The sequence below is a fragment of the Alnus glutinosa genome, chromosome 12 (assembly GCF_958979055.1).
Source record: "Alnus glutinosa chromosome 12, dhAlnGlut1.1, whole genome shotgun sequence".
Taxonomy (NCBI): Eukaryota; Viridiplantae; Streptophyta; class Magnoliopsida; order Fagales; family Betulaceae; genus Alnus; species Alnus glutinosa.
Window position 1 is genome coordinate 21,084,403 of NC_084897.1, and position 25,905 is coordinate 21,110,307.

At 34.3% G+C, this 25,905-nt stretch overlaps 3 protein-coding genes across 5 annotated transcripts; 1 reads left to right on the forward strand and 2 right to left on the reverse strand.

Moving 5' to 3' along the window:
* Positions 1–1,916: 1,916 nt before the first annotated feature.
* On the reverse strand, positions 1,917–23,887 carry LOC133852420 (uncharacterized). 2 transcript variants are annotated; one of them, XM_062289178.1, is made up of 2 exons: positions 23,703–23,887; positions 1,917–3,963 (listed from the first exon to the last, which is right to left on the reverse strand). In XM_062289178.1, exon 2 carries the CDS (start codon positions 3,953–3,955, stop codon positions 2,261–2,263), a length of 1,695 nt encoding a protein of 564 aa, XP_062145162.1. In that variant the 5' UTR covers positions 3,956–3,963; positions 23,703–23,887; the 3' UTR covers positions 1,917–2,260. The 2 variants fall into 2 exon arrangements, with proteins under 2 accessions (XP_062145162.1, XP_062145161.1); XM_062289177.1 differs by lacking the exon at positions 23,703–23,887 and adding an exon at positions 4,084–4,374 and having other exon boundaries at positions 1,918–3,963.
* Positions 10,911–14,530, forward strand: LOC133852484 (F-box protein At1g55000-like). 2 transcript variants are annotated; one of them, XM_062289248.1, is made up of 2 exons: positions 10,911–11,307; positions 13,748–14,530. In XM_062289248.1, exons 1-2 carry the CDS (start codon positions 11,011–11,013, stop codon positions 14,123–14,125), a joined length of 675 nt encoding a protein of 224 aa, XP_062145232.1. In that variant the 5' UTR covers positions 10,911–11,010; the 3' UTR covers positions 14,126–14,530. The 2 variants fall into 2 exon arrangements, with proteins under 2 accessions (XP_062145232.1, XP_062145233.1); XM_062289249.1 differs by having other exon boundaries at positions 10,913–11,307; positions 13,751–14,530.
* LOC133852647 (uncharacterized) lies at positions 14,551–23,255 on the reverse strand. Its single transcript, XM_062289414.1, has 4 exons — positions 21,871–23,255; positions 17,708–19,333; positions 15,683–15,759; positions 14,551–14,823 (listed from the first exon to the last, which is right to left on the reverse strand). Exons 1-4 carry the CDS (start codon positions 23,123–23,125, stop codon positions 14,551–14,553), a joined length of 3,231 nt encoding a protein of 1,076 aa, XP_062145398.1. The 5' UTR covers positions 23,126–23,255.
* Positions 23,888–25,905: the final 2,018 nt, after the last annotated feature.

Here is a 25,905-nt window from a genome sequence, read left to right on the forward strand (position 1 = left end):
AAATTTGTTGTGCCTCCGAAACTATGACAGAGGTGGGTTTATAAAGAATTTAATTTCTTCTTTTCTTTGTTTTTACGTCTTCTTTTTCTTTTTTATATCCTCATTTATTCTCTTCCTTTATCCTTATCTTTGTTTTCACCCTATTCTTTTTTTTATTCTCCTCTTTTATATATATATATATATATTTTATGCTCCTTTATTTTATTCTCTACTTTATCATTTTCTTCATTGTTGGACATTCTTTTCTTAAAAGCTAATATCGATTGTCGGCCTGATCACCATAATTAAGAGCCAATAATATTGAAGGTTAGCGGGTTATATATATATTTCTTCAATGACAATGAGGTTATTTATATTTCGGCCTAAAAAATTAATTTAGAAAAAAAAAAAAAAAAAGGAATAAAAGAAATGACATTAAAATCATATAAGCATGCATCAATTAATACATCATACATGTGCTTTTCATATGTAAGACGAACAAATAGCATTTTTATAGATTAAGTTAAAGGAAGCTTATCTAATCTAATTTAGATGAAAATTCTGCCCTTTTATGGACATGGGGATATTAAAGGACAAAAATAGCTATTTCATTCCACCATATTTCATTCTTAGTAATAGTTATTCATTTTCTTAATGGAATAGTCATCTCGTGTATTAAACATAACTTTAGACTAACATGGATTTAAAGGAAAAAGGATAACCGCATAAAGCAATGTTATTAACAAAAGAGTTCACTTAAAGTGAAAGCATCGACTAAATTGAAAAAATGAACATATGGGCTCGCATTCAAAGAAGTATAGACGCTCACGGAAATATATATATATATATATAATAAAATAAAAGACACGTATAGTGGTATTTAAAATTTGATAGAGTTTGTGACATCATTTTTGGTTTTGTTGAAAACACAGTGGACTAATGCAAATATCTCAACATTAGTGGACTAAAATTCATTTTTCTTAGTGTTGTATATTGATGAAACGGTTGAAATGAAAGATGTTGGAGAAACATCTTTTCTACTTGGTATTGAGATGCATCATGATAGGGCACGTGACATTAGACATTTCTTGGACAATTACCAATTGTAGAACTTGTTCATGACTTCGGCAGACACGTGTTCAACTATTTCTTTTCTTTGATCCTTTTACTTAGCGGATGTTTGTTCTTCTGATTTCTGATTATTCACTTTTTGATTGTTTAAAAAAAAAAAATGTAACCATTTTGTCTTCTAATTATAAAAAAGGGAAACCATTTTACGTTTACAAAATTTAAAAACAAAAACCCTTTTATGAAACTAAATAAGCTTTTTTAATCAAACTGAAAATATTTCAATTCAACTATTATTCTTGGTTGCACCAAACACCAAAAAAATATAGAAAACTGTTTTTAAAAAATATTTTTGATTGAAAGAAATGGTACGTTAGTATAGTTGTTGTCACTTTACACAACTAGAGCAAAAGGACCAACAGGCAGAAACTGTGTTTGATTACAACCTCTAATCTACTCTTGATTATACGTGTATATATTTCAGTTATCTTGTAAATCTTATTCTACGCATAAATACAAACATCTTCCCTGCATATTCTGGGATTATAGAATAAAATTACCAAACAAAACCCTCTGGTCACTCCTAATCTCATTTAAGGAGAAAATCTTTTAGCATCAACATGGCAAAATACTTTCATGTTAAGGTTGCACAAGCAAACAATCTCAATTATTAGTTGCCCAAAAAAGTTCAGCAGTTTTTTTTTTTTTTTCTTAAGCTAAGATTTGAGCAGTTAAAATGTAATGAGTATAATGAAAAATTCCATTTATTTTGTTTGCCAGATTCTGTACATTGTGTTGGTTGATTTGATATGTAAATTACTTATTTATGTCATTATTTGTTGTGTTTGTTTCATGTGTACATTTTTTAATGAAAGTTTAAACCTTCCTACAAAAAATAATGTCAGTTGTCAACTTTTGTTCCAACTTCCCTTCTAAGAACAGACAAATGAAGACATCTGTGAAGTGATAGGCTTAGCAAATAGCAAGGGCCATTTTTGAGTAAGATGACGATCACCATTTTTCCATGTAGCTTCAACCACTAAACAGAAATGCAAAATCAAAGTACAGTTTCATGTGATGATGATATCATCGACATGCACAAGCACAAACACTTGTAGACTGCCAAAAATAAAGAGGAAAATTGAATAACAACACCGAAAAGATAATTCTGATTAATAATAAAGCAGAAAATGGATAATAGAAGTTCCAAGTCCTAATTGTTCAAGCACAGGTGGTGAAGACTGAAATTACATTTGAAACATTCAAAAATCATACCATGGCAAGAATCACCACATTTATCACATGGAGGATGGAGCTTCTCGCTCTTGTCAACAAAAGTGAGGGGATGTTCGTGCATGTCAAACGTGTAAGTCCTCCCAAACTTGATATTTGGATATTTCCCAAGAATGCAAGCAGGATGAGCAGCTAAATCACCGCCATATGGAGAATAGTAGAACCAATGATTTCGAAGTCGTTCTTTTCCACAAATATCACAATTATATTCATCATGATAATCATCTTCAAATTCAAAACAAAGAACGAACGTTTCTTCATTTGAATTTGAGTATGGTTTGTATCTTACGGTAGGCGGTAGTGTAGCGCATTTGAAATCTAGATTGAATTCACAACCACAACGAAGCATTTGTCCTTTAGAATCACAAGAATTGCACTTACCAGAATATGATGCGCAGGAGAGAAAAAGTTGGTGAAAATGACATTCATGCCTAAAGGTGTCAGATATCAAACTACATTGGACATCAAGGTCGAAGTTGCATTTGTCACAACGGTAGACGAAGCCATTACAATCATGCCCACAAGCATAGCAAGAAAAAGAAGGAAAGTACGGTGGCTCTGGAAGGAGAGTGAGGGGATGCCCATGAAGCGGGTGTGACTTTTTTCTGGGCAATTCAACACAAGATTTGTGAAGAAAGAATCTGCATTGAGTACAAGTATAAAACGGGGTCTCGATAGGCCACAAACACCCGTCACATTTTTCCTGTTTCTCAAGCTCCTCATCAATAAGGTTCATGTCATGCTCATGACTAAAATGTTTGATTTCCATGGCTATTTCAATGTTGTCATCACCCACCTTGGATTTCTTGATAACATATGTTAAGGAATCAATGGATTCATCAAGCCCCGGATCTTCGCAGCTTAGCATACTTGTTGATTCGATAGGGAACGTATCTTGAAGGGAATTGGGGAGGTTCAGAGGGTGGCCGTGACGAATCTGTTTGGGAAGCAATGGGTAGGAAGAACATTGTAGGTGAACTAAGAAAGGGCAGATAGCACATAAGTAAACCATGCCTTTGCCTTGTTTACCGCAGGCGTCGCAAGTGAAAGAGAGAGATCTCCGCACGAGGGTCAATGGGTGTGCATGAATTTCAGATTGGATGGTGAGCGGTAGAGAAGCACATTTACTTTCAAGGCTAAAATTACAGTCAGAACAATGGTAAATGAAGCCCCACAGAACCTCTGTATTGCAACCGTCGCATTTGATTTCCCTCAACTGGGAATTTATGAGACGAGGGGGATATTTGGGGTACAAAGGGTTCTCCAAGTCCCATTCGATTTCCCTCTTCCAGGAATATGCATGGATGAGACGAGGGGGATATTTGGGGTGCAAAGGGTGCTCCAAGTCCCATTTGATTTCCCTCTTCCAGGAATACGTATGGATGAGACGAAGGGGATATTTTGGGTGCGATGGGTGTTCCAACTCATGGGGCAGTTGTGCACATGATTCATGAAGGACGAACCAGGAGCACTGTTTGCAACTGTAATTAGGACCCAATACTTGATTTCCGCACCCATCGCAGAGTAATCCTCCACAATCCTTGCTCACCACCTCTTCATTGAAGATCAACGGATGCTTGTGGATGAAATGCCGAAGCTCCATCTCTCTCTCCATCTCCCTCTCTGTTACACGGGATTAGCTCACGAAATGCATCACAATTCAAATAAACAATAACAGTTAAACCAGAAAAAGAAAACATAATGACACTCAAATCACATAACCAAACATCAATTAATACTCACAGCAAGAATAAATCTGATTTTGGCTTCAAAGGTCAATCAAGCTCCCAAGTTCAAACCCCAGTTTCCCTTCCGATGAATGTTAGATTGTATAAAGAGATGGAGAATATTACAAAATATTTTCGAAGGAGAAGAAAATAGGATCCTTAGAAGCTGCGAGAAGGAATTCATGGGAGTAATGGGCAGTGAAATTTCAGATGAATTTAAAGCGGCGTCAGAATGTAGAAGGAATGGCCAATGTGTCGAGTTCTAATTGGTGGAGCTGGAATGACGTGGTAGGTTTGCTTTTTGATATCTGAAAAGACTGAAATTTGTGGCATAATATTTCAATTTCAATTTCAATTTGTGCCCGGGAAGATTAAATATTTTCGTGGAAGCCCAAAAGGGTTATTCTTCCTTGTTTGTGAACGTTTTTTCACAGTAATTTTTATGTTTTTCAAATTGAATTCTTTTGTTTTCTTGTTTTCTGACTTTCAACACATAAAAACTTGGTCAGCAACTGCCCTATGAAAAATACTGCACCTCAATTTTTTTTTTTTTTTTTTTTTTTTTTTTTTTTTTTTAGGTTTCAATGTAAACTACGATTAAACTTGAAGACGGCTCACTAATTTGTCGGGTAATCCGGCAAATACGACTTACTTGTTATCGTTTAATTTACGTGTTGTATTGGATTGACACAACTTTACACAATCCGTTTGACCCGATTACATGGCATATGCTTAAATTTCTAGATTAAAATGAATATAATATACTTATATTATGCATTCTTACAAAATTTTACATTGCACGTAAAGATTTGCTTCTTTGAATAGTAAATTATGTAACCCTTAATAGTGAAATAAAATATAATCATATAGGAAAATAAAGACAATAGCGAAAATAATAAAATGGAGACAAAAAATTTTATGTGGTTCAGTTTATGACTTACGTCCACAGAGTAAAGCTCAAATGACTACATTATACTCTTATTTCTTTTGATATTTTCACAATACATTAAACTCGTATGTTTTTTTGAGAATTTGGGTAAATAAATATGGTAATCAAGTCAATGTGATTTGAACAAATCTGATTACAATAAAATCAATCAGATTTAATTACCATCAAATATGTTTATAAGAGATAACAATAATTATAATAAATTTTTGAATTCAATTCCCCTAATATACTCTAACATCCCCCTCAAATTCTAGGTTGAACAATATAGAAGCTTAGTTTGCAATAAGTTATTCTTCTTCTTCTCTATTTCTTTTTTGTTGTATATGACAATAATCGATAACGATCAATGACGATGACTGGAGGAAGTTGATGATAGTGGTTGGAGATGTGCCTTAAATTTCAATAGGCCAAATATGGGCTAAAATCAAAGTCAACTATGTGTTAAAATGAGCATGAGTTATAAACAATACCACAAATGCCAAAAAATAATAGACTAAGTATGGGCCAAATAAGATCGTCAACTATGGGCTGAAAAGCCCATAGATTTGAACAATATCATAAAGGTTAAAAGATAGGTTTCGGTCAACAAGTGGGCCAATAAAATTAAGCAACTGAGCCAACAAATGGCCTAAATGTAGGCAACTTAGCCTCTTTTGATTTATTTTTTTTTTCCTCATTTCTTTTGCTTTTTCCTTTCTTGTACATCAACAATAACAAGACTAACAAAATATATATATATATATATAAAATCAAACCTTTAAGAGAAAATAAAACGAAGGATCTACCATCAACCATTTGGCCTTACGACTCCACTACTTGTATAGTATTTTTTTGGCAAGTAAGATTTACTTTTGGCAAATAAAGCCAAAAGTACATATCCTTAAGCCTACGATTCTCTCGTCAACGATCATGGAGAAGGTTCGCCTTCCATCACTGCTCCCTCGATTAGAAAACAAAGGATGAGTGCAATTCACAATTTGTTCGATTAGAAGACAAAGGATGATTTCAACTAGCAGAAATGAAATAGAAAGGCAACTAAGAGCAATGACACTAACTATTTATTTATTTATTTTTCAAAAATAGAGAGCAACAAAGGGGCGAAAGCGCAGATTTAAGATAAAAAATGGCGTTATCCTATAACTCTAATACCATAAAAGAAAAAAATAATCATATAGGAAAATAAATATAATAGTAAAAATAATAAAATGAAAACAAAAAATTTTACGTGGTTCGATCTATGATATAAGAGAAAAAAAAAAAAAAGAAAAAAAAAAAGAAAAAGAAAAAAAAAGATGAATTGATTTGTTTTTTATTTTCTATGAAATTATAATTTTATCTACGAGGACCAAAATGAATATTTTCTATGATACTTTTCCTGTGTTGTTCAAGTAATGGAAGCAGCTATTTTTCAGTTATCCTGGACCTGGAGTGCTTTTTATGGACGCGCGTGGGGATATTTCCAAGCCATTCCAATTCAAATAGCCATTTCTAATTGCGTATATCATATATGGGCCCGCGTGCGACTGTTGGCATTATTTTCCATCCTTGGATAAAATAAGTGGTATAATGGGTACTGGGTAGGAGGCCCACTAGCACTCGGGTTAGCTCCAGTAGAATAACCAACTTATTCGGCCCAACAATTAATAGCCCGATTCTTCCTCCAATAAGCTTTTCTCTTCCATTTCCTTTCTTTCTCTCAATTTTCTCTATCTTCTTTTTCCACGGGTGTAGGGACTGGGAGAGGCATACGACAACATAGAGAAATGAATTTGATCACTTGCATGTTTCTTATTTTTTATTCATTAAATTCACGCCACTAAGGAAAAAAGTGTTCATATTTCTCTTGGAATTATTATAATCTCGCAATGAGATAAGAGGAAAGAGGGGGGAAAATACAAGAGACCACCAAAAAATTTATTAAACATAAATTATAATTCATATCAATACTAGGATGAATCCCCCGACTTGGTTCAACTTGCATTGAGTTGTCTACCACATCCACAAATAAGTGTTAGTCATGTAAAACGTAATGGTAATGGAGCAGTTCACCGGCTTGTGAAAGAAAAGCTCATTTTTAACGAGAAACGTGCATTTTGGAGGAAACCTTATGTATATCTTGGATATGTACTTAATTGTTTTATATATATGACAGGCTAGACTGTTTCAAAAAAAAAAAAAAAACATATATACCATATGGATTATTGAAGTGCCATTAGACAAATGGTGGCCAAAATTTCATTTATTAACCTTAATTAGGCATTTTTTTAAAAAAAAGAAAAAAGTTACAAATTGGTATCCTCTAAATTTTGTAGGGTAATTTTATTGTAGAGTTTTGTAAATTCAAATTCTTATTTTTTAGTTGGATGGTTAATTTAGATCTTGTACTAATAAATAAAAAGTGAAAATATTCTAAGTATAATATAAACGTTGAAATGACCTGATTTGAACAATTCGATTTTCAAATAACATATAGGATTTTAGGAATATAATTGTAAGGTTATCCTAAAGAGTTCTAATGCTTCTACATCAATCTAGCCAAAAAATTAATAATTTGTTTTCAACATTTTTTACAATCCTATTAGAATGTTTCGCCCAATTCCATTTCCTATTCGTTTTTCTATTTGGAGAACATGAAATTCTTCCTTTCGATCGGAAAGAGAGAGAGAGAGAGAGATCAGATGGCTTAATTAGAAGGGAAATTAACAATGACCTTTTAATCTATTCTTCAAATTATGAAATTTTAAATGTCTTATTAGAAAAATTATCAGTTCAAAAAGGTTGTGAGCCACCAGGCCCATGATCAGCCCATAGTTAAAGCCCTAAATAATATTAGATCAAGCCGCCAAGTTTGCTGCTACCTCTAAGCCTATAAATTCACATTTATAACAAGTATAACCGTAGACTTAAATACTCTGAGCACTCTCTGATATCAAACTGTCACTTTACTGAGATCATTCACTGCATGACTTAGGCATTGGAGGGGGATCGTCGACACCCCTGACGCAATGATTATTGTTTTGGAAGAAGGCAAATCATCCGGCAATACGTTACCATGCTGGAAACTATATCAAAAGAGTTGGAGATGGCTAAACCTGTTATTGATACTCTTACATGTGTACTTTTCTTGCCATGAGGAGGACTCATGTTTTCTTCGATCAGAAAATGTGATTACTTTTTTTAAGTAAATTGTTTATTTTCCGTACAAGTTTTAATTGTTTAGCATCATTTCATGAACCCAGGGCAGAACCAAGCATATATTTTGTAGTACGTACAGTACATGAGAATGCCAATCATAGTTATTGATTTGGAGTACTGCAGGATGATTTAGGCTCATCACCGGAAACATAAAGGATGATTTGAAATCTGCTGAAATAAAGCTTATTCTATGATGATCATTTAAAAAATGTTTATAAGCAGTGGATGTTGAAATTTTAATAAGTTCGTTTTTTGCCCATTGTTGCTTATAAGGTGGTTTGTTAATCATAAATTGAAACTCAAGTATGCTGTTACTTACCGTATGTAGTAACTTAAGAAACGAGTTGCTCGCGTTCCTGCTGTCTTTATCTTTTTCTATTATCTGATTTATCAGCATATTTTCTACTACTCTTGGGATTCTATAATCTCTTGGAGTATTTTCATTGAGAGTTTGTGTAGCCTGTAGGGTGAAGATTACGGCATATGGTTTCGATGTCTTGCTATTATAATGTTCTGTTGCCATTTGAAATCCCAGTAAGCTCTTTGTTTTGATGATCTTTAGGAGGATGCAGCTGATGAGGTAGCTGAAAGTATTGTTCAATTTGTGTCCTCATTACCTAAATCTGTCAGAAAAGTTGAGGAAGAGGTTATACCAGAGCATATTCAGAAGATGTTTGATGAAGCAAAAAGCAGTGATCACCATCACCATCATCATGATCATGATGATGGCCATGACCACCATGATAGTCATGTTCATGGTGCCGGTTACATGGATGCTTACGGGCTTGGTCATAGATGGTGAAGTTGATGCCTGTCCATCTTTACCACTTTAGGCAATGATTGTGCCAGAGGTAGATGTTAGATCGATCTGGGCCACAGGATTTTCCTTATAATTCCATTGATACTTTGGTATTGCTTATGTGTTGTTGTGCAAGAAACCTTCACTGAAGGAGCTTGAATTGTGTAGATTGTTTTAGACTTTTGAAGCTGTAAAGTTTGTAATCTACTTGTCAACTAAACCACTCATTTTCTTTATATCCTTATTTTATCTTGTTTCTCTTTTTTTTTTTTACAAAGGACAATACAATTTTATTGAAGCAAAACAATTACTCTACACAGGTAAAGCTATACGCGTTGATGCAGTTATTATTTTTAGGTATTTGTATTTGTATTATGCGATTATAACTACATTCATGTGATTATTAAATGCGGTTATTATCCGTTATTTGTATATCAGGTAATGAATATTTTAGACTTATTTTAATTTTTGGAGCATTCTTTAAGTCTATATTATTATCTATTTTAAACAATTTTGAAAATGTAACACTATCCTCTACTTGCAGTCAAGTCAAGCTATAACCTGCTTTAAATAACAAAAAAAAAAAAAAAAAAAAAAAAAAAGTCAAGCTATAACCTTTTAAATTTTTAATCTATTCCCGCTAAAGGGCAAAAAAAAAAAAAAACAAACGGATTTTAAAAACTGTTTGTTTTGTTTTATCGTAGGCTGCTTAAAAATAGATGAAAAACCTAAAAAATAAAGGGTTAAATACCTCTAAGGTCCCTGAGTTTTGACAACTTTATTTTTTAGTCCCTGAGTTTCAATTCGCATCACAGATGATACATCAATTTTGGGAAATGACCAAATTAGTACCTCGGTTAACTTCTCCGTCCAAAAATTAACGGTCCGCCACGTGTCAACTTTAGAAGCTGACACGTGGCACTATATAAAAAAAATTAAAAATTAAAAATAAAAAATCTTTAAAAATTAATTAAAAAATTAAAAAAAAATTTGAAAAAACTAAAAAAAAAAAGGGGTGGCCGGCCGGTCTGGGGTGGCCGAACCACCTCCATGTGGTGGTTCGGCCACCCCCTGGACAAAAATAAAAAAAAAATAAAAAAAAAATCGTGTTGGGCACGGGGGTGGTTTGGCCACCCCCAAATCGGCCGGTCTGGAGGTGGCCGAACCACCCCCGTGCCCCTTGGGGGTGGTTCGGCCACCCCAAGGGCAAAATGGAAAAAAAAAAAATTTAGGGTTTATTTTTCCCGTTTTGCCCTTGGGGTGGCCGAACCACCCCCAAGGGCCACGGGGGTGGTTTGGCCACCCCCAGACCGGCCGAACCACCACATGGGGGTGGTTCGGCCACCCTAGACCGACCGGCCACCTCCCTGGCCAAAATGGGGGTGGCCGGCCACCCCCATGGTCAGCCACCCCCTTTTTTTTTTTAGTTTTTTCAATTTTTTTTTAATTTTTAAAGATTTTTAATTTTTTATTTTTTTATATAGCGCCACGTCAACTTCTGAGGTTGACACGTGGCGGACCGTTAATTTTTGGACGGAGAAGTTAACTGAGGTACTAATTTGGTCATTTTCCAAAATTGATGTATCATCTGTGATGCGAATTGAAACTCAGGGACTAAAAAATAAAGTTGTCAAAACTCAGGGACTAAAAAGGTATTTAACCCAAAAATAAAAGCATATATCCATTTAATTTTATGTTATTCTCAAATTTAAATTTATTATTAAAAAAACATTATTATCGAAACATATATTATTTATAAACTTTCAATATATTAGGGATACATATGTAAACAAACAAGGGCTCTATCCTACCTACGCCAGCTGCCCAGCTCTATATCTAATCGTGTCCAACAACCAGTCCAACCTGAAAAAAAAAAAAAAAAAAAAAAAAAATGAAAATGAAAATCCCGAAAAACCTTACTCGCAAGGCCGTCCTCCAGTCCAAATTCCATATCTCTCACCAAATCCTCCAAATCCGCAGCGACGGTGGTGATCTTCCCGATGGACTCCCAGTTCTGGGCGTTCACGTGCCGCGACACCCTCCGCCTCATCCTCCAGAAGCTTCCCGTCCCAGACATCGCTCGGGCGAGCTGCGTGTGCCGGCTCTGGAACTCCGTCGCCTCCGACCACGAGCTCGTCGCCATTTCCTTCAAGGAGCCTTGGAAGCTGAAGCACGTCGTCGGAAAGCCTGTCTCCGGGGGCTTCTGGAGGGACAGTGGGATCAGCAAGTTTGCCATTTCGCATCGCCTTGTGAGGGGGGACAGCCTTGCCAGTCTCGCTGTCAAGTACTCTGTTCAGGTATGGATTTGAGAACTGTTTGGTTGCCGAGAAAGAGTACGAAATTACAACTAAATTAATATTTCTTTTTTCTTTTTTCTTTTCTGTTTTGTTGTCTCTCTAGTGTCCTAGTTATGGTAGTTAACTATGATTATTCTTCAAAATTGTAAGCAAGTAGATAAGAAGAAAGAGAAAAAAAAAAAATTGTTTACACACTTTGCTTGGTTTCTGCGAAAACTGAGGAAATACAAAGAAATTATCTGGTTGACTGTGATTTTAATTTATTTATTTATTTTTTTTAAAAAAAAAAATTGTAAATCCCCAAAATGAAGAGATATTCAAGTTCCAAAGTCGAATATTTGGTGATTGCTAGTCTCTTGCGACTTGCAAGACATCATGCCCTCTGCATAGGACTCTAATGGAGCAGAGGCGAGGCGAGTTTTAAATGTTCGAGCTCAGTTCTTTTAATTTTTTTCGAACACGAGTTGAGTTCAAACTTATCACTGAGCTAGATAATCTCTCCAAGCTTTGTTCATTTATTTTTCGAACGAGCTCGAACTTGTTTACGAGCTACTCAATTAACTTATTCATTCAATATATAAAGTAAATGTCGCGAATTATTATTATTATTTGTAAATGTATACTAATTATTAGTTATTTACTATGGTTAAGATTTATTATTTTAGTAATTAGAGAAATTAAACCAAATCTTGAACAATCTAATCTCGAGTTTATATGTTCATCTTATAGTATGTATTATATTCATTATACATAGACATAAACCCACTTATATACACACAAATACACATCTATATTCAAACTCACAATTACAATAATTCAAGTTATATATTATATTATGAAGAAAATTTCTTTTTATCTTTTTAAATACTTGACATGTTCTCTTTATAAAGTTAAAAAATAATATTATAAAAAAAATAAAAAATAAAAAAAATAAATTATACAAGCTTATACTAGCCTTTACAAGTCGAGCCAAATTTATACAAGTTCGGCTCATTTAATAAACGAGCTTAAATTTTTGTTCAAAATATCAAGTTTCCCATGAACGGAACCATTATCACCGTAGTGGGTGAACTTGATGTTGAGGAAGAATGCATCATGCAAGATTGGTTCACTAGCGGCCGAGCATCTTAGGTCAAAAGGACCAACGATGATGAAGGAGGAGTAGGAGTAGGAGTAGGAGCTAATTTGGACAGAATCGAATGATTGATAGAAATACCGGGGACAGTGACGGAGGGAGGGGGGGCTGGCAGGGGCCATGCCCCCCCAACACCAATTTCTTTTTTTCTTTTTCTTTTTCTTTCTTTTTTTTTTTTTTTTTTTGTAAGTAAGAAAAACTTTATTAAAAAAAAACGTAAAACTCTCCTAAGTACACATGATGTATACACAGGAACAAACAAAATCTTCTACTGAAAATGAAGCTGTCTTCTGCGGGAATAACATCGTCAGATAGGCTGGAGTGAGGGAGCCCAGTAATGTCTATATATATATGCCGGATTGGTGCTAGGATTAGTGGCGAAATTCAATTAATAAATGAACCGAGCCCAAGCCAAGCCCAAGCCTGTTCGCAAGCGGCTCTATTCATTTTCAGCCTTACTGTGTGAGGTTTTAGCTTTCAAATCATAAATCTACCATGTAGAGGTTCTTGTTTATGTAATTTGCACGCCTGTGTTGTCAACATCATAAGAGGCTAGAGGAAGAAGGTGGGTGGGGGGATTTTACGATCTTAAGTATCCTATATGGCTTAAGTACAATCCTTAACCATGTGTTATAAGCTTTTGGGCATTCTCCCCATGTAAGGCGATTTTCAACGGTGAGTTTTACTCACAGTTTAATATCATTTGATATCAGAACCAGACAACTTGTCTCGAGTTCGAGTCACAGAAGGGGGTGACCTATGGGATAGAATGGGCTGCTGTGGACGTCGACTACAAAACGCGGTGATACTTACGATCCTAAGTATCCCACATGGCTTAAGTATAATCTTAATTATGTGTATAGCTTTTGGTCACATTCCCTTTGCAAACCGGTTTTCAAGAGTAAGTTCTACCTAAGGTTTTATATCATGGAACATTTGCCAATTGTTTGATGATGATACTTGATGGAGAATTGTTGAAAACATGATGAGTCGAATTATGGATATATGTAATCATTTTTATTGAAATATTGGTGTCAAAGCTTCGCACTAGACTAGCTGTTGCCACATGAGCATTCTCCATATGAGACATTTCTTGGACAAATATCAATTGTCGAACTTGTTGATGACTTGGCCAGACACATTCATCTATTCCTATGCTTTGATCCTTTTCCTTTGTGGAAACATATTCTTCTGGTTATTCACTTCCGATTGTAAAATTTTTTGTAACCCTTTTGTCTGCTAACCGTATAAAAGTTTGTTTCCTCTTCAAAGTCATTGACCTTCTTTCTTTTTTATTTTTGTTAGCAGGTTATGGAGATAAAACGTTTGAACAACATGATGAGTGACCATGGCATATACTCAAGGGAGAGGTTGTTAATCCCTATAAGCAATCCTGACATTCTTGTAAATGGGACATGCTACATGGAGCTAGATAGCTATGCGAAAAGGGAAGTGGCAGTGTTGTATCTTGAAGGTGGTCCTGATGGAAAGTCTAGCCATTTGCTGAAGAAGATGACTTCTGAACAAGGGAAGAGGAAGGTTCTTGATTCGTTGAAGAGAAGCATGCAAGTTGATGATGGGACTGCCCAATATTACTTGTCTATTTCTAATGGCGATCCTCGGGCTGCACTCTCTAAATTTTCCGAGGACCTTAAATGGGAGAGGCAAGAGGGCTTGGCCTAGTTTCTTGAATACTGTCCAGCTCTGCTACTTGGGGACTGGGAAGCACATTATAAATGATGAAGATTGGCCAAGACATGATGGATATTGCTCTCCGTGTTTATGTTCTTTAGCTTCTTTAGAAAGTTTACTACTGCTAATCCGTCCTCAGTTGATCGTTCTCCTCTCTAAAGCACAGGGGAATCGAGTCTTCTTCATTTCATCCTGGGTACCCTTTCGATGATGTAAGTTAGCGACGGTTAACAAAATATGAGATTTTGTCTTATAATGATACGTGTTTAATTTGTGTATGATTCTGCCTACTGAATGTGTATAGCAGTGATTGTATTTATAATTGTATAACGTGATCTCCTTTACAAGTGGATTTACATGATTCAATTTACAGATGACTTTATGTTTGAATTACAAGTGACTTAAGATAAGATATCCTATCTGCTATACATTATCTCGTCTGAGTTGTTGAGCTTCTTGTTATCCTTGAGCTTGCTGTTATCCTCTTCAGGCTCTTCTAATCCAATACGCCCCCTCAAACTTGATAGCGAGGAACAGACGTTGAGGTTGGATTTTAAGAATGAAAGTTGTTGAGACACGAGAGGCTTTGTAAGAACATAAGCAAGTTGATCCTTACTAGACAGGGAAGGTACATCAAATGCCTCGTAGGGTCCCGATGAGCTGTTGATCCCCGAGTAGACGGTTGATCGCTAGGGGGACATACACCCTCGAATACTGTTGATCGTTGCTAACCGAAGGGACCCAATCCATGGTCACTTCAATTGATGGTACTTAACCGAGGAGTTACATAACCGACAGAGTACATATATACGAAGTCGGTTATACAAGGAAAGTGTCTTACCCCAAATTTTTTTTTTTGCCTATTCTAGATCTGGCGTCCTAAAAGAAAAGATCAATTCTATAAAGAATGGAATAGGCGAGGGGAACTTAGGAAAAATCTCCACGAAGATCTACTATCTTCTATGTCAAACCCTTGACTTCTGATACCTTTAAGATTTGGCCTACTTGCCTTATTTAGGACCCCCCTTATAAAGAAGATCAAAAGCCTAAGTCTAAGGTATGCATACAATTCACCGTAATTTCTATTAACTTCTTACCTTTCACAAAATTATTCCATTGACTTAGGCATCGGAGTGTTTTGTGCCGATATTTCTCGGTGTTACTTGTTAGACGTTTTTATTTGGACTCAAGTGGTGCGATCAACTATATCAACAATTAGTATAGATTTACAATATATATATATATATATATATATATATATATATATATATATATATATATATATATATATATATATATATATATATATATATAAACAACTACAATATTTACATTATATAAAACTAAATAAATTAGTTAATCGAACAGCTCATGAACAAACTCGAACTCGTTTAAAAAATAATTAAACTAGCTTGAATTAATTATTTAGTTCAATAATAAGCTCGAGCGGAGCTCGTATTGAAATAAAATTAAGGAAACCAATTGTTTTTTTTTTTTAATAATAATAATAATAATAATATTACTTAGCTTGACATATAGCTCCATTACGCTCCCAATTGTGGGGGGTACGTTGTTGAGTAGGTCTAGGAATCCATGGTGAATGAAAACGAATATGCCTGAAAAAACTGTCAATGAAATGGAATTATCGTTATATTATATGTGAGAGGGAATTAATTTTTTTTTTTCCTAGTTGAAAAATAAATTAGTTAATCGAGCAGCTCATGAATAAACTCGAACTTGTTTAAAAAATAAATAACCTAGTTTGAATTAATTAGTTAGTTCAGTAATAAACTCAAGTTTAACTAGTGTTGAAATAAAATTAAACAAACTAAATTAAAAATAAAAAAACTTAGTTTGACATAGTTCGATTACACTCCCAATTGTGGGGGTTGCTGAATGCTGAGTAGGTCTAGGAATCCCATGAAAAAAGAAAATGAAAGTATAGAGTTTAGTTAGTTTTTTTTTAAAAAAAAAAAAAAGAAAAAAAAGAAATTCTGATTTCATTCATGAACATAAACCACAAGAGCAAAAAAGCTCTTAAAGAACCAGAGTAGACAACTTTGATACCACAATATCTCTAATATGACAATATCTCAAAATATATATATTTGGCGGCTGAGTTTAGTTGATATATATATATATATCCAGGCATGGTGAATAAAAACGACTATGCCTCAAAATACTCCAAGGAGATGAAATTATCGTAATTATATTATATGTGAAAGAAAATTATTTGTATTTCACTTAATTTCTTGGCTTCGTTAGTCTTTGGGTTTTCTGTTATGTCAATATATATTCTGGTAATCAATTTTTCAAGTGCTTAATTTGTTTCTTCTTCTCTTACGGTAGCAATTATTTTCCTTGCAAGATAATAAAATAAGTATACGATCGAACAGGTAAAAATAAGTTGCAATTGTGAAAGCTGGGTAGCTTTCACAATAAAAATCAAGTAATAATGAAGCTTAGTTCGTGTTGAAATAAAATTAAACAATCCAAATTAAAAAAAAATATATATAAAAAAAAAAAAAAAAAAACCAAATTAGTTCGTGTTGCTGTATGCTGAGTAGGTCTAGGAATCCTATGAAAAAAGAAAAATGAAATTATAGAGGCTTTTGGATAAGTATAAAGTTTTTTGTTAAAAAAAAAAAAAAAAAAAAAAAAAAAGAATTTCTGATTTCATTCATGAACGTACATATATAAACCAGAAGAACATAAAAGCTGTTAATTAAGAACCAGATCGAGTAGACAACTTTGATACGACAATATCTCTAATTAATACGACAATAATCGAGTAACAATAATAATCCAGCCAAATTCCATCAGAACCAAGTTAATTAATTGCCCCTCCTCTTTGGCTAGCGATCGAGTTTAATTAGTTGATATTATATATGTGCATATATATATGGTATTAATTGGTGAATAAAAACGACTATGCCCCAAAATACTCTCAATTAATTAAGGAGATGAAATTGTCGTAATTATATTATATATATTATATGTGAAAGAAAATTATTTGTATTTCACTTAATTTCTTGGCTTCTTTAATTAGTCTTTGGGTTTTCTGTTCTGGTAATCAATTTTTCAAGTGCTTAATTAATTAGTTTCTTCTTCTCTCTTACGGTAGCAATTATTAATTTATTTTCCCTGCAAGATAATAAAATAAGTATACGATCCAACACGTAAAAATAAGTTGCAATTCTGAAAGCTGCAGGGTACCAACCAACCAAATATATATATATATCTGCTTCAATATATATATATTAACGCAAAGCTTCCATGCATGCATGTTCTCCCTCGTCAAATTTAACAATAAAAATCAAACCCAAATAATAATAAATAAATAAATAAATAATGGTAGGAAAAAAGAGTTAATTATTAAATGACAACACTGAAAAGATATTTCTGATTAATAATCCAACAATTTTCCTTCTCGTTTTTTTGGACATCAACCAGAAATTACAAATCACACAGGCTGTGAAGTCTAAAACACCAATCATCTTCTTTATAAGCACCCAAGGCAAAGATTGAAATTACATTTGACACATTCAAAAGTCCAAAAATCGCAAGAAATACCGCATTCATTACATGGAGGATGGGCGCCCTTGCTCTTGTCAACAAAAGCGAGGGGATGTTCGTGCGTGTCAAACTTATAAGTCTTCCCAAACTTGATATTTGGATATTCTCCAAGAATGCATTTGGGGTGCGCAGGAAAATCGAGATCTGCACAATAGTAGAACCAATGCTTTGGATTTCGTGGTTGTTCACAAATATCACAATAATACTCGTCATCAGAATCATCTTCACTTTTATAACAAAGTGTGAACAATTGTTCATATGATCTGTATCTTATGATAGCCAGTAGTGTAGCGCATCTGAAATCCAGAGTAAATTTACAATCATCACTGGAAGCGCAACAAAAGATTATTCCGTCATTATCACAAGAACTGCACTTCTCATCATTTGATGTGCTGGAGAGAATAAGTTGGTGTGGCTCATGACCTTTATGGTTCATGATGTCAGATCTCAAACTGCATTGGACATCAAGGTCGAAGTTGCATTTGTCACAATGGTAGACGAAGCCATTAGAACGGCATCTACAAGCATTGCAAATAAAATACTTATTAACATAAAGTGACTCTGTGAGGAGAATGAGGGGGTGTTGATGAAGTGGGTGTGAATTTTTGCTGGGTAATTCAACACAAGATTTGTGAAGAAAGAATCTGCATTGAGTACATGTGTAAAATGGAGGTGAGATAGGCCACATACACCCGTCACATTTTTCATCGTTCTCGAGCTGCTCATCAATAAGCTTCAAGTCATGCTCATGACTAATGTGTTTGATTTCCACGGCTATTTCAATATTGTCCTCTCCCAGTTTGGATTTCTCGACAACATATGGTAATGGATCAATAGATCCGCCATCAAGCCCCGGATCTTCGTATTTAGCCATACTTGTTGATTCAATACGCTCCCACTGTTCCCCTTCCATATTTATATTTGCAGCACAATGAAGATGGGTAACGAAATCACAAGTAGAGCAATAATAAACCATGTAGTTTGTGTTCACATTTTTAACACAGAGTAGGCAAAGTCGATGGTCAGATTGATTGAGCTGAGGCTTGAGGGATTTGGTGAGGTGAAGAGGGTGTCTGTGACGGATGTGTTTGACAAGCAATGGGTAGGAAATACATTCTATGTGGACCAAAAATGGGCAGATAGCACATAAGAAAAACATGCATTTGTCTTCTTTCCCACTGGCGTCGCAAGAGAAAGAAACAGATCTCCGCATGAGGGTCAATGGGTGTTCATGATGAATTTCAGCTTGGACGGTGAGCGGTAGAGAAGCACATGTACTTTCAAGGCTAAAATTACAGTCAGAACAATGGTAACTCAAGCCCCATATATGCTCTCTATTGCAACCATCGCATTTGCGTTTCTTCCCGTACAAATAATAATGGGTGAGAAGGAGGGGATGTTTGGGGTGCAACGGGTGCTCCAACTCGCGGGGTAGTTCTGCACATGATTTATGAATGATGAACTCGCCGCACTCTTTGCAACTGTAATTAGGACCTGATATTTTTTTTCTGCACCCATCGCAATATGGTATTCTATAATCCTTGTCTAGCTCTTCATTAAAGATCAACAGATGACGCTCATGGAGGAAATGTCGAAGCTCCCCCTCTCTCTCCATCTCACTCTCTATTACACAGAACTATATCTGTACAAGGGATTTCTTTAATTAGTAACAAGGATAGTTTTTTTTTTTTTTTTTTTTTTGTGATAAATGACTTAATTTGTTTATCCTAAATTCATAAATTTGTATACCCTAATTTAAAATTGACCCCTCTAACTCCGTCCCTATCTAGTTGAATAGTGGGAAATATCCACCTCTTTAATTTTTTTTTCTTTTTTATTTTCATTTTGTTGTTCACTTATATATATATACTAAAACTATTTTATTTTTCTGTTCACTTATTCTCGTTCAATTTATTATTAAAAACAAAAAACAAAAGAAAGAACGATAGACAGATAGAACATAATAATAACACATATTATAACATCATGCTAGCAAAGAAATAATGTTGTCAGAACAAAATAATACAACTGAAAATAAGAGATAACAGTAAAAAAGAAGAAGAGAGAGTAGTACTTACTATACTATGGAGCTTCGAGCTTGTTGTGCTTCTTGTGATCACAAAAACCTTTTACACCTTTGCAACAAGAAAATACAAATTTGTTGTGCCTCCGAAACTATGACAGAGGTGGGTTTATAAAGAATTTAATTTCTTCTTTTCTTTGTTTTTACGTCTTCTTTTTCTTTTTTATATCCTCATTTATTCTCTTCCTTTATCCTTATCTTTGTTTTCACCCTATTCTTTTTTTTTATTCTCCCTCTTTTATATATATATATATATATATATATATATTATGCTCCTTTATTTTATTCTCTACTTTATCATTTTCTTCATTGTTGGACATTCTTTTCTTAAGAGCTGATATCGATTGTCGGCTTGATCACCATAATTAAGAGCCAATATTATTGAAGGTTAGCGGGTTATACATATTTCTTCAATGACAATGAGGTTATTTATATTTCGGCCTAAAAAATTAATTTAGAAAAAAAAAAAAGGAATAAAAGAAATGACATTAAAATCATATAAGCATGCATCAATTAATACATCATACATGTGCTTTTCATATGTAAGTAGAACAAATAGCATTTTTTATAGATTAAGTTAAAGGAAGCTTATCTAATCTAATTTAGATGAAAATTCTGCCCTTTTATGGACATGGGGATATTAAACGACAAAAATAGCTATTTCATTCCACCATATTTCATTCTTAGTAATAGTTATTCATTTTCTTAATGGAATAGTCATCTCGTGTATTAAACATAACTTTAGACTAACATGAATTTAAAGGAAAAAGGATAACCGCATAAAGCTATGTTATTAACAAAAGAGTTCACTTAAAGTGAAAGCATTGACTAAATTGAAAAAATGAACATATGGGCTCGCATTCAAAGAAGCATAGACGCTCACGAATATATATATATAATAAAATAAAAGACAGGTATAGTGGTATTTAAAATTTGATAGAGTTTGTGACATCATTTTTGGTTTTGTTGAAAACACAGTGGACTAATGCAAATATCTCAACATTAGTGGACTAAAATTCATTTTTCTTAGTGTTGGATATTGATGAAACGGTTGAAATGAAAGATGTTGGAGAAACATCTTTTCTACTTGGTATTGAGATGCATCATGATAGGGCACGTGACATTAGACATTTCTTGGACAATTACCAATTGTAGAACTTGTTCATGACTTCGGCAGACACGTGTTCAACTATTTCGTTTCTTTGATCCTTTTACTTAGCAGATGTTTGTTCTTCTGATTTCTGATTATTCACTTTTGATTGTTTAAAAATATAAAAATAAAAATGTACCCATTTTGTCTTCTAATCATAAAAAGGGAAACCATTTTACGTTTACAAAATTTAAAAACAAAAACCCTTTTATGAAACTAAATAAACTTTTTTAAATAAACTGAAAATATTTCAATTCAACTATTATTTTTAGTCGTAGCAAACACCAAAAAATATAGAAAACAGTTTTTAAAAAATATTTTTGATTGAAAGAAATGGTACCTTAGTATAGTTGTTGTCACTTTACACAACTAGAGCAAAAGGACCAACAGGCAGAAACTGTGTTTGATTACAACCTCTAATCTACTCTTGAATATACGTGTATATATATCAGTTATCTTGTAAATCTTATTCTACGCATAAATACAAACATCTTCCCTGCATATTCTGGGATTATAGAAAAAAAATTACCAAACAAAACCCTCTGGTCACTCCTAATCTCATTTAAGGAGAAAATCTTTTAGCATCAACATGGCAAAATACTTTCATGTTAAGGTTGCACAAGCAAACAATCTCAATTATTAGTTGCCCAAAAAAGTTCAGCAGTTTTTTTTTTTTTTTCTTAAGCTAAGATTTGAGCAGTTAAAATGTAATGAGTTTAATGAAAAATTCCATTTATTTTGTTTGCTAGATTCTGTACATTGTGTTGGTTGATTTGATATGTAAATTACTTATTTATGTCATTATGTGTTTGTTTCACATGCACTCGCAGACTGCCAAAAATAAAGAGGAATATTAAATAACACTGAAAAGATAATTCTGATTAATAATAAAGCAGAAAATAGATAATAGAAGTTCCAAGTCCTATTTGATCAAGCACAGGTGGTGAAGACTGAAATTACATTTGAGACATTCAAAAGTCATACCATGGCAAGAATCACCACATTTATCACATGGAGGATGGGGCTCCTCGCTCTTGTCAACAAAAGTGAGGGGATGTTCGTGCATGTCAAACGTGTAAGTCCTCCCAAACTTGATATTTGGATATTTCCCAAGAATGCAAGCAGGATGAGCAGCTAAATTGCCGCCATATGGAGAATAGTAGAACCAATGATTTCGAACTCGTTCTTTTCCACAAATATCACAATTATATTCATAATGATAATCATCTTCAAATTCAAAACAAAGAACGAACGTTTCTTCATTTGAATTTGAGTATGGTTCGTATCTTACGATAGGCGGTAGAGTAGCGCATTTGAAATCCAGATTGAATTCACAACCACAACGAAACATTTGTCCTTGAGAATCACAAGAATTGCACTTACCAGAATATGATGCGCAGGAGAGAAAAAGTTGGTGAACATGACATTCATGCCTAAAGGTGTCAGATATCAAACTACATTGGACATCAAGGTCGAAGTTGCATTTGTCACAACGGTAGACGAAGCCATTACAATCACGCCCACAAGCATAGCAAGAAAAAGAAGGAAAGTACGGTGGCTCTGGAAGGAGAGTGAGGGGATGCCCATGAAGCGGGTGTGACTTTTTTCTGGGCAATTCAACACAAGATTTGTGAAGAAAGAATTTGCATTCAACACAAGTATAAAACGGGGGCTCGATAGGCCACAAACACCCGTCACATTTTTCCTGTTTCTCAAGCTGCTCATCAATAAGGTTCAAGTCATGCTCATGACTAAAATGTTTGATTTCCACGGCTATTTCAACATTGTCATCTCCCAGCTTGGATTTCTTGACAACATATGTTAAGGAATCAATGGATTCATCAAGCCCCGGATCTTCGCAGCTTAACATACTTGTTGATTCGATAGGGAACGTATCTTGAAGGGAATTGGTGAGGTTCAGAGGGTGGGCGTGACGAATCTGTTTGGGAAGCAATGGGCAGGAAGAACATTGTAGGTGAACTAAGAAAGGGCAGATAGCACATAAGTAAAACATGCCTTTCCCTTGTTTCCCGCAGGCGTCGCAAGTGAAAGAGAGAGATCTCCGCACGAGGGTCAATGGGTGTGCATGAATTTCAGATTGGATGGTGAGCGGTAGAGAAGCACATTTACTTTCAAGGCTAAAATTACAGTCAGAACAGGTAAATGAAGCCCCATAGAACATCTGTATTGCAACCGTCGCATTTGATTTCCCTCAACTGGGAATTTATGAGACGAGGGTGGTATTTGGGGTACAAAGGGTTCTCCAAGTCCCATTCGATTTGCCTCTTCCAGGAATACGCATGGATGAGACGAGGGGGATATTTGGGGTGTAAAGGGTGCTCCAAGTCCCATTTGATTTCCCTCTTCCAGGAATACGTATGGATGAGACGAAGGGGATATTTTGGGTGCGATGGGTGCTCCAACTCATGGGGCAGTTGTGCACATGATTCATGAAGGACGAACCAGGAGCACTGTTTGCAACTGTAATTAGGACCCAATACTTGATTTCCGCACCCATCGCAGAGTAATCCTCCACAATCCTTGCTCAACACCTCTTCATTGAAGATCAACGGATGCTTGTGGATGAAATGTCGAAGCTCCATCTCCCTCTCTGTTACACGGGATTAGCTCACGAAATGCTCACAATTCAAATAAACAATAACAGTTAAACCAGCCGACTACTTCACGTAAGGAAAAAACAAGAAAAAGAAAACATAATGACATTCAAACTACATATTCAAACATCAATTAATACTCACAGCAAGAAGAAATCTGATTTTGGCTTCAGAGGTCAATGAAGCTCCCAAGTTCAAACCCCAGTTCCTCTTCGGATGAATGTTAGCTTGTATAAAGAGATGGAGAATATTACAAAATTTTCCTTTTCGGATTTGGCATTACAGTATTTTCGAAGGAGAAGAAAATAGAAACCGTAGAAGCTGCGAGAAGGAATTCGTGGGAGTAATGGGCAGTGAAATTTCAGATGAATTTAAGGAGGCGTCAGAAGGTAGGTGGAATGGCCAGTGTGTCGATTTCTAATTGGTGGAGTTGGAATGACGTGGGAGGTTTACTCTTTGATAATAATAATAAATAAAAAATACCAGTTTGATATCTAAAATTGGCGGCAAAATATTTCAATTTCAATATTTGAGGTTGTCCACAATTTGTGCCCGAGAAGATGAATACTTTCGTGGAAGCCCAAAAGGGTTATTCTTCGTTTCCGTTTGTTTAATGGTTTTTTTTTTTTATTTTTTATTTTTTTGAAAAGTTGTTTAATGGTTTTAAATCATGCGGTTTGAAGTTTTGTTTAACCGTTTCAAGTCATGCAATTTGAATAAATAAAGATTTCAAAATGGAGTTTAAGTATTTACTAAAATCTGTATAATAGTGAAGCCTTGGTTTGTTAACGTTTTTTCACAGCTTTTTTTTTTTTTCTTCTCAAATTGAATTCCCCCTTTTTTTTTTCTTTTTTTTTTTTTTACTTTCAACACATAAAAATATTAAAAACTAGATCTGCGCACACCTATCCTATAAAAAATATTGCTCCTCAATTGTATTTTATTTTTCCGAAGTTTTAATGTATTGGGTTGATACAATCCGACATAATACGTCTAACCCGATTACATGGCACATGCTTAAACTACTAGATTAAAATGAAGATAATATTGAAAAAGATTTGCATTCTTACAAATTTTACATTGCATGTAAAGATTTGCTTCTTTGAATGGTAAATTATATAACCCGTAATAGTATTGTCATTCCATTAAGAGCACACATTGACTTATGAGTTCCTGTTCGCATGAAGAAAATGAAAGAAGAAAGCCAACGTGAAAGGCCATCCAACTATGACCCGTTTGACTAATTAATAAATGGGTTGATTCGTTGATAAATCGAACTCGTTAAACTTAAATTCAAATTTTACAACTTCGTGTCGTGTTCGTGTCGAACTAACGGGATGTGTAAAAAATTACCAATTTTTTTTTTTAAAAAAAAAAAAAAAAAAAAACTATTGTGCATGTAATATAGTTTGCTTGGAGTTCAAATGGTTTTGAAATCTCCGAATCTAAAAAATTAAAAATAATGATGCACAACAATAACCTAAGAGAAACAAAAAAGAAGATGAATTGATTTGTTTTTTCATTTCTATGAAATTATAATTTAATCAACGAGGACCAAAATGAATCTTATATACTTGAAGAAGTTCAAAATGAATATTTTCTATGATATTTTTCCTGAGTTGTTCAGGTAATGGAAGCAGCTATTTTTCTGTTTTTCTGGAGTTATTTTTATGGACATGGGGATATTTCCAAGCCATTCCAATTCCATCCAAATAGCCATGTCTTCTTGCGGATATAATAAGTGGTTTAATGGGTACTGGGTAGGAGGCCCACTAGCACTCGGGTTAGCTCCAGTAGAATAACCAACTTATTCGGCCCACAAATTAGCCCGATTCTTCCTCCAATAAAAGCAGCTATTTTTCTCAATTTTCTGTCTTCTTTTTCCACGGGTGTAGGGACTGGGGGAGGCATAGGACAACATAGAGGAATGAATTTGATCACTTGCATATTTCTCATCTTTTATTCATTAAATTCACGCCACTAAAGAGAAAAGTGTTTATATTTCTCTTGAAATTATTATAATCTCGTAAAAAATTATAATTTATATCAATATTAGGATGAATCCCCCGATTTCGTTCAACTTGTATTGAGTTGTCTACAACAATCAAGTAAAACGTAATGGTAATTAAACGGCTGACTTGGGAAAGAAACCTTCATTTTGAAGGATTAATATGTCTTTTTCAAGAAAATCCTAATTTGTATCTTGAATATTGTCTCTATTGAGCATTGTACTTTAAAAAAAAAAAAAAAAAAAAAAAAAAAAAAAAAAAAAAAAAAAAAAAAAAACTTACTTACCATATGGATTATAGATTGAAGTGCCAATAGACAATCGTGGCCAAAATTTCAA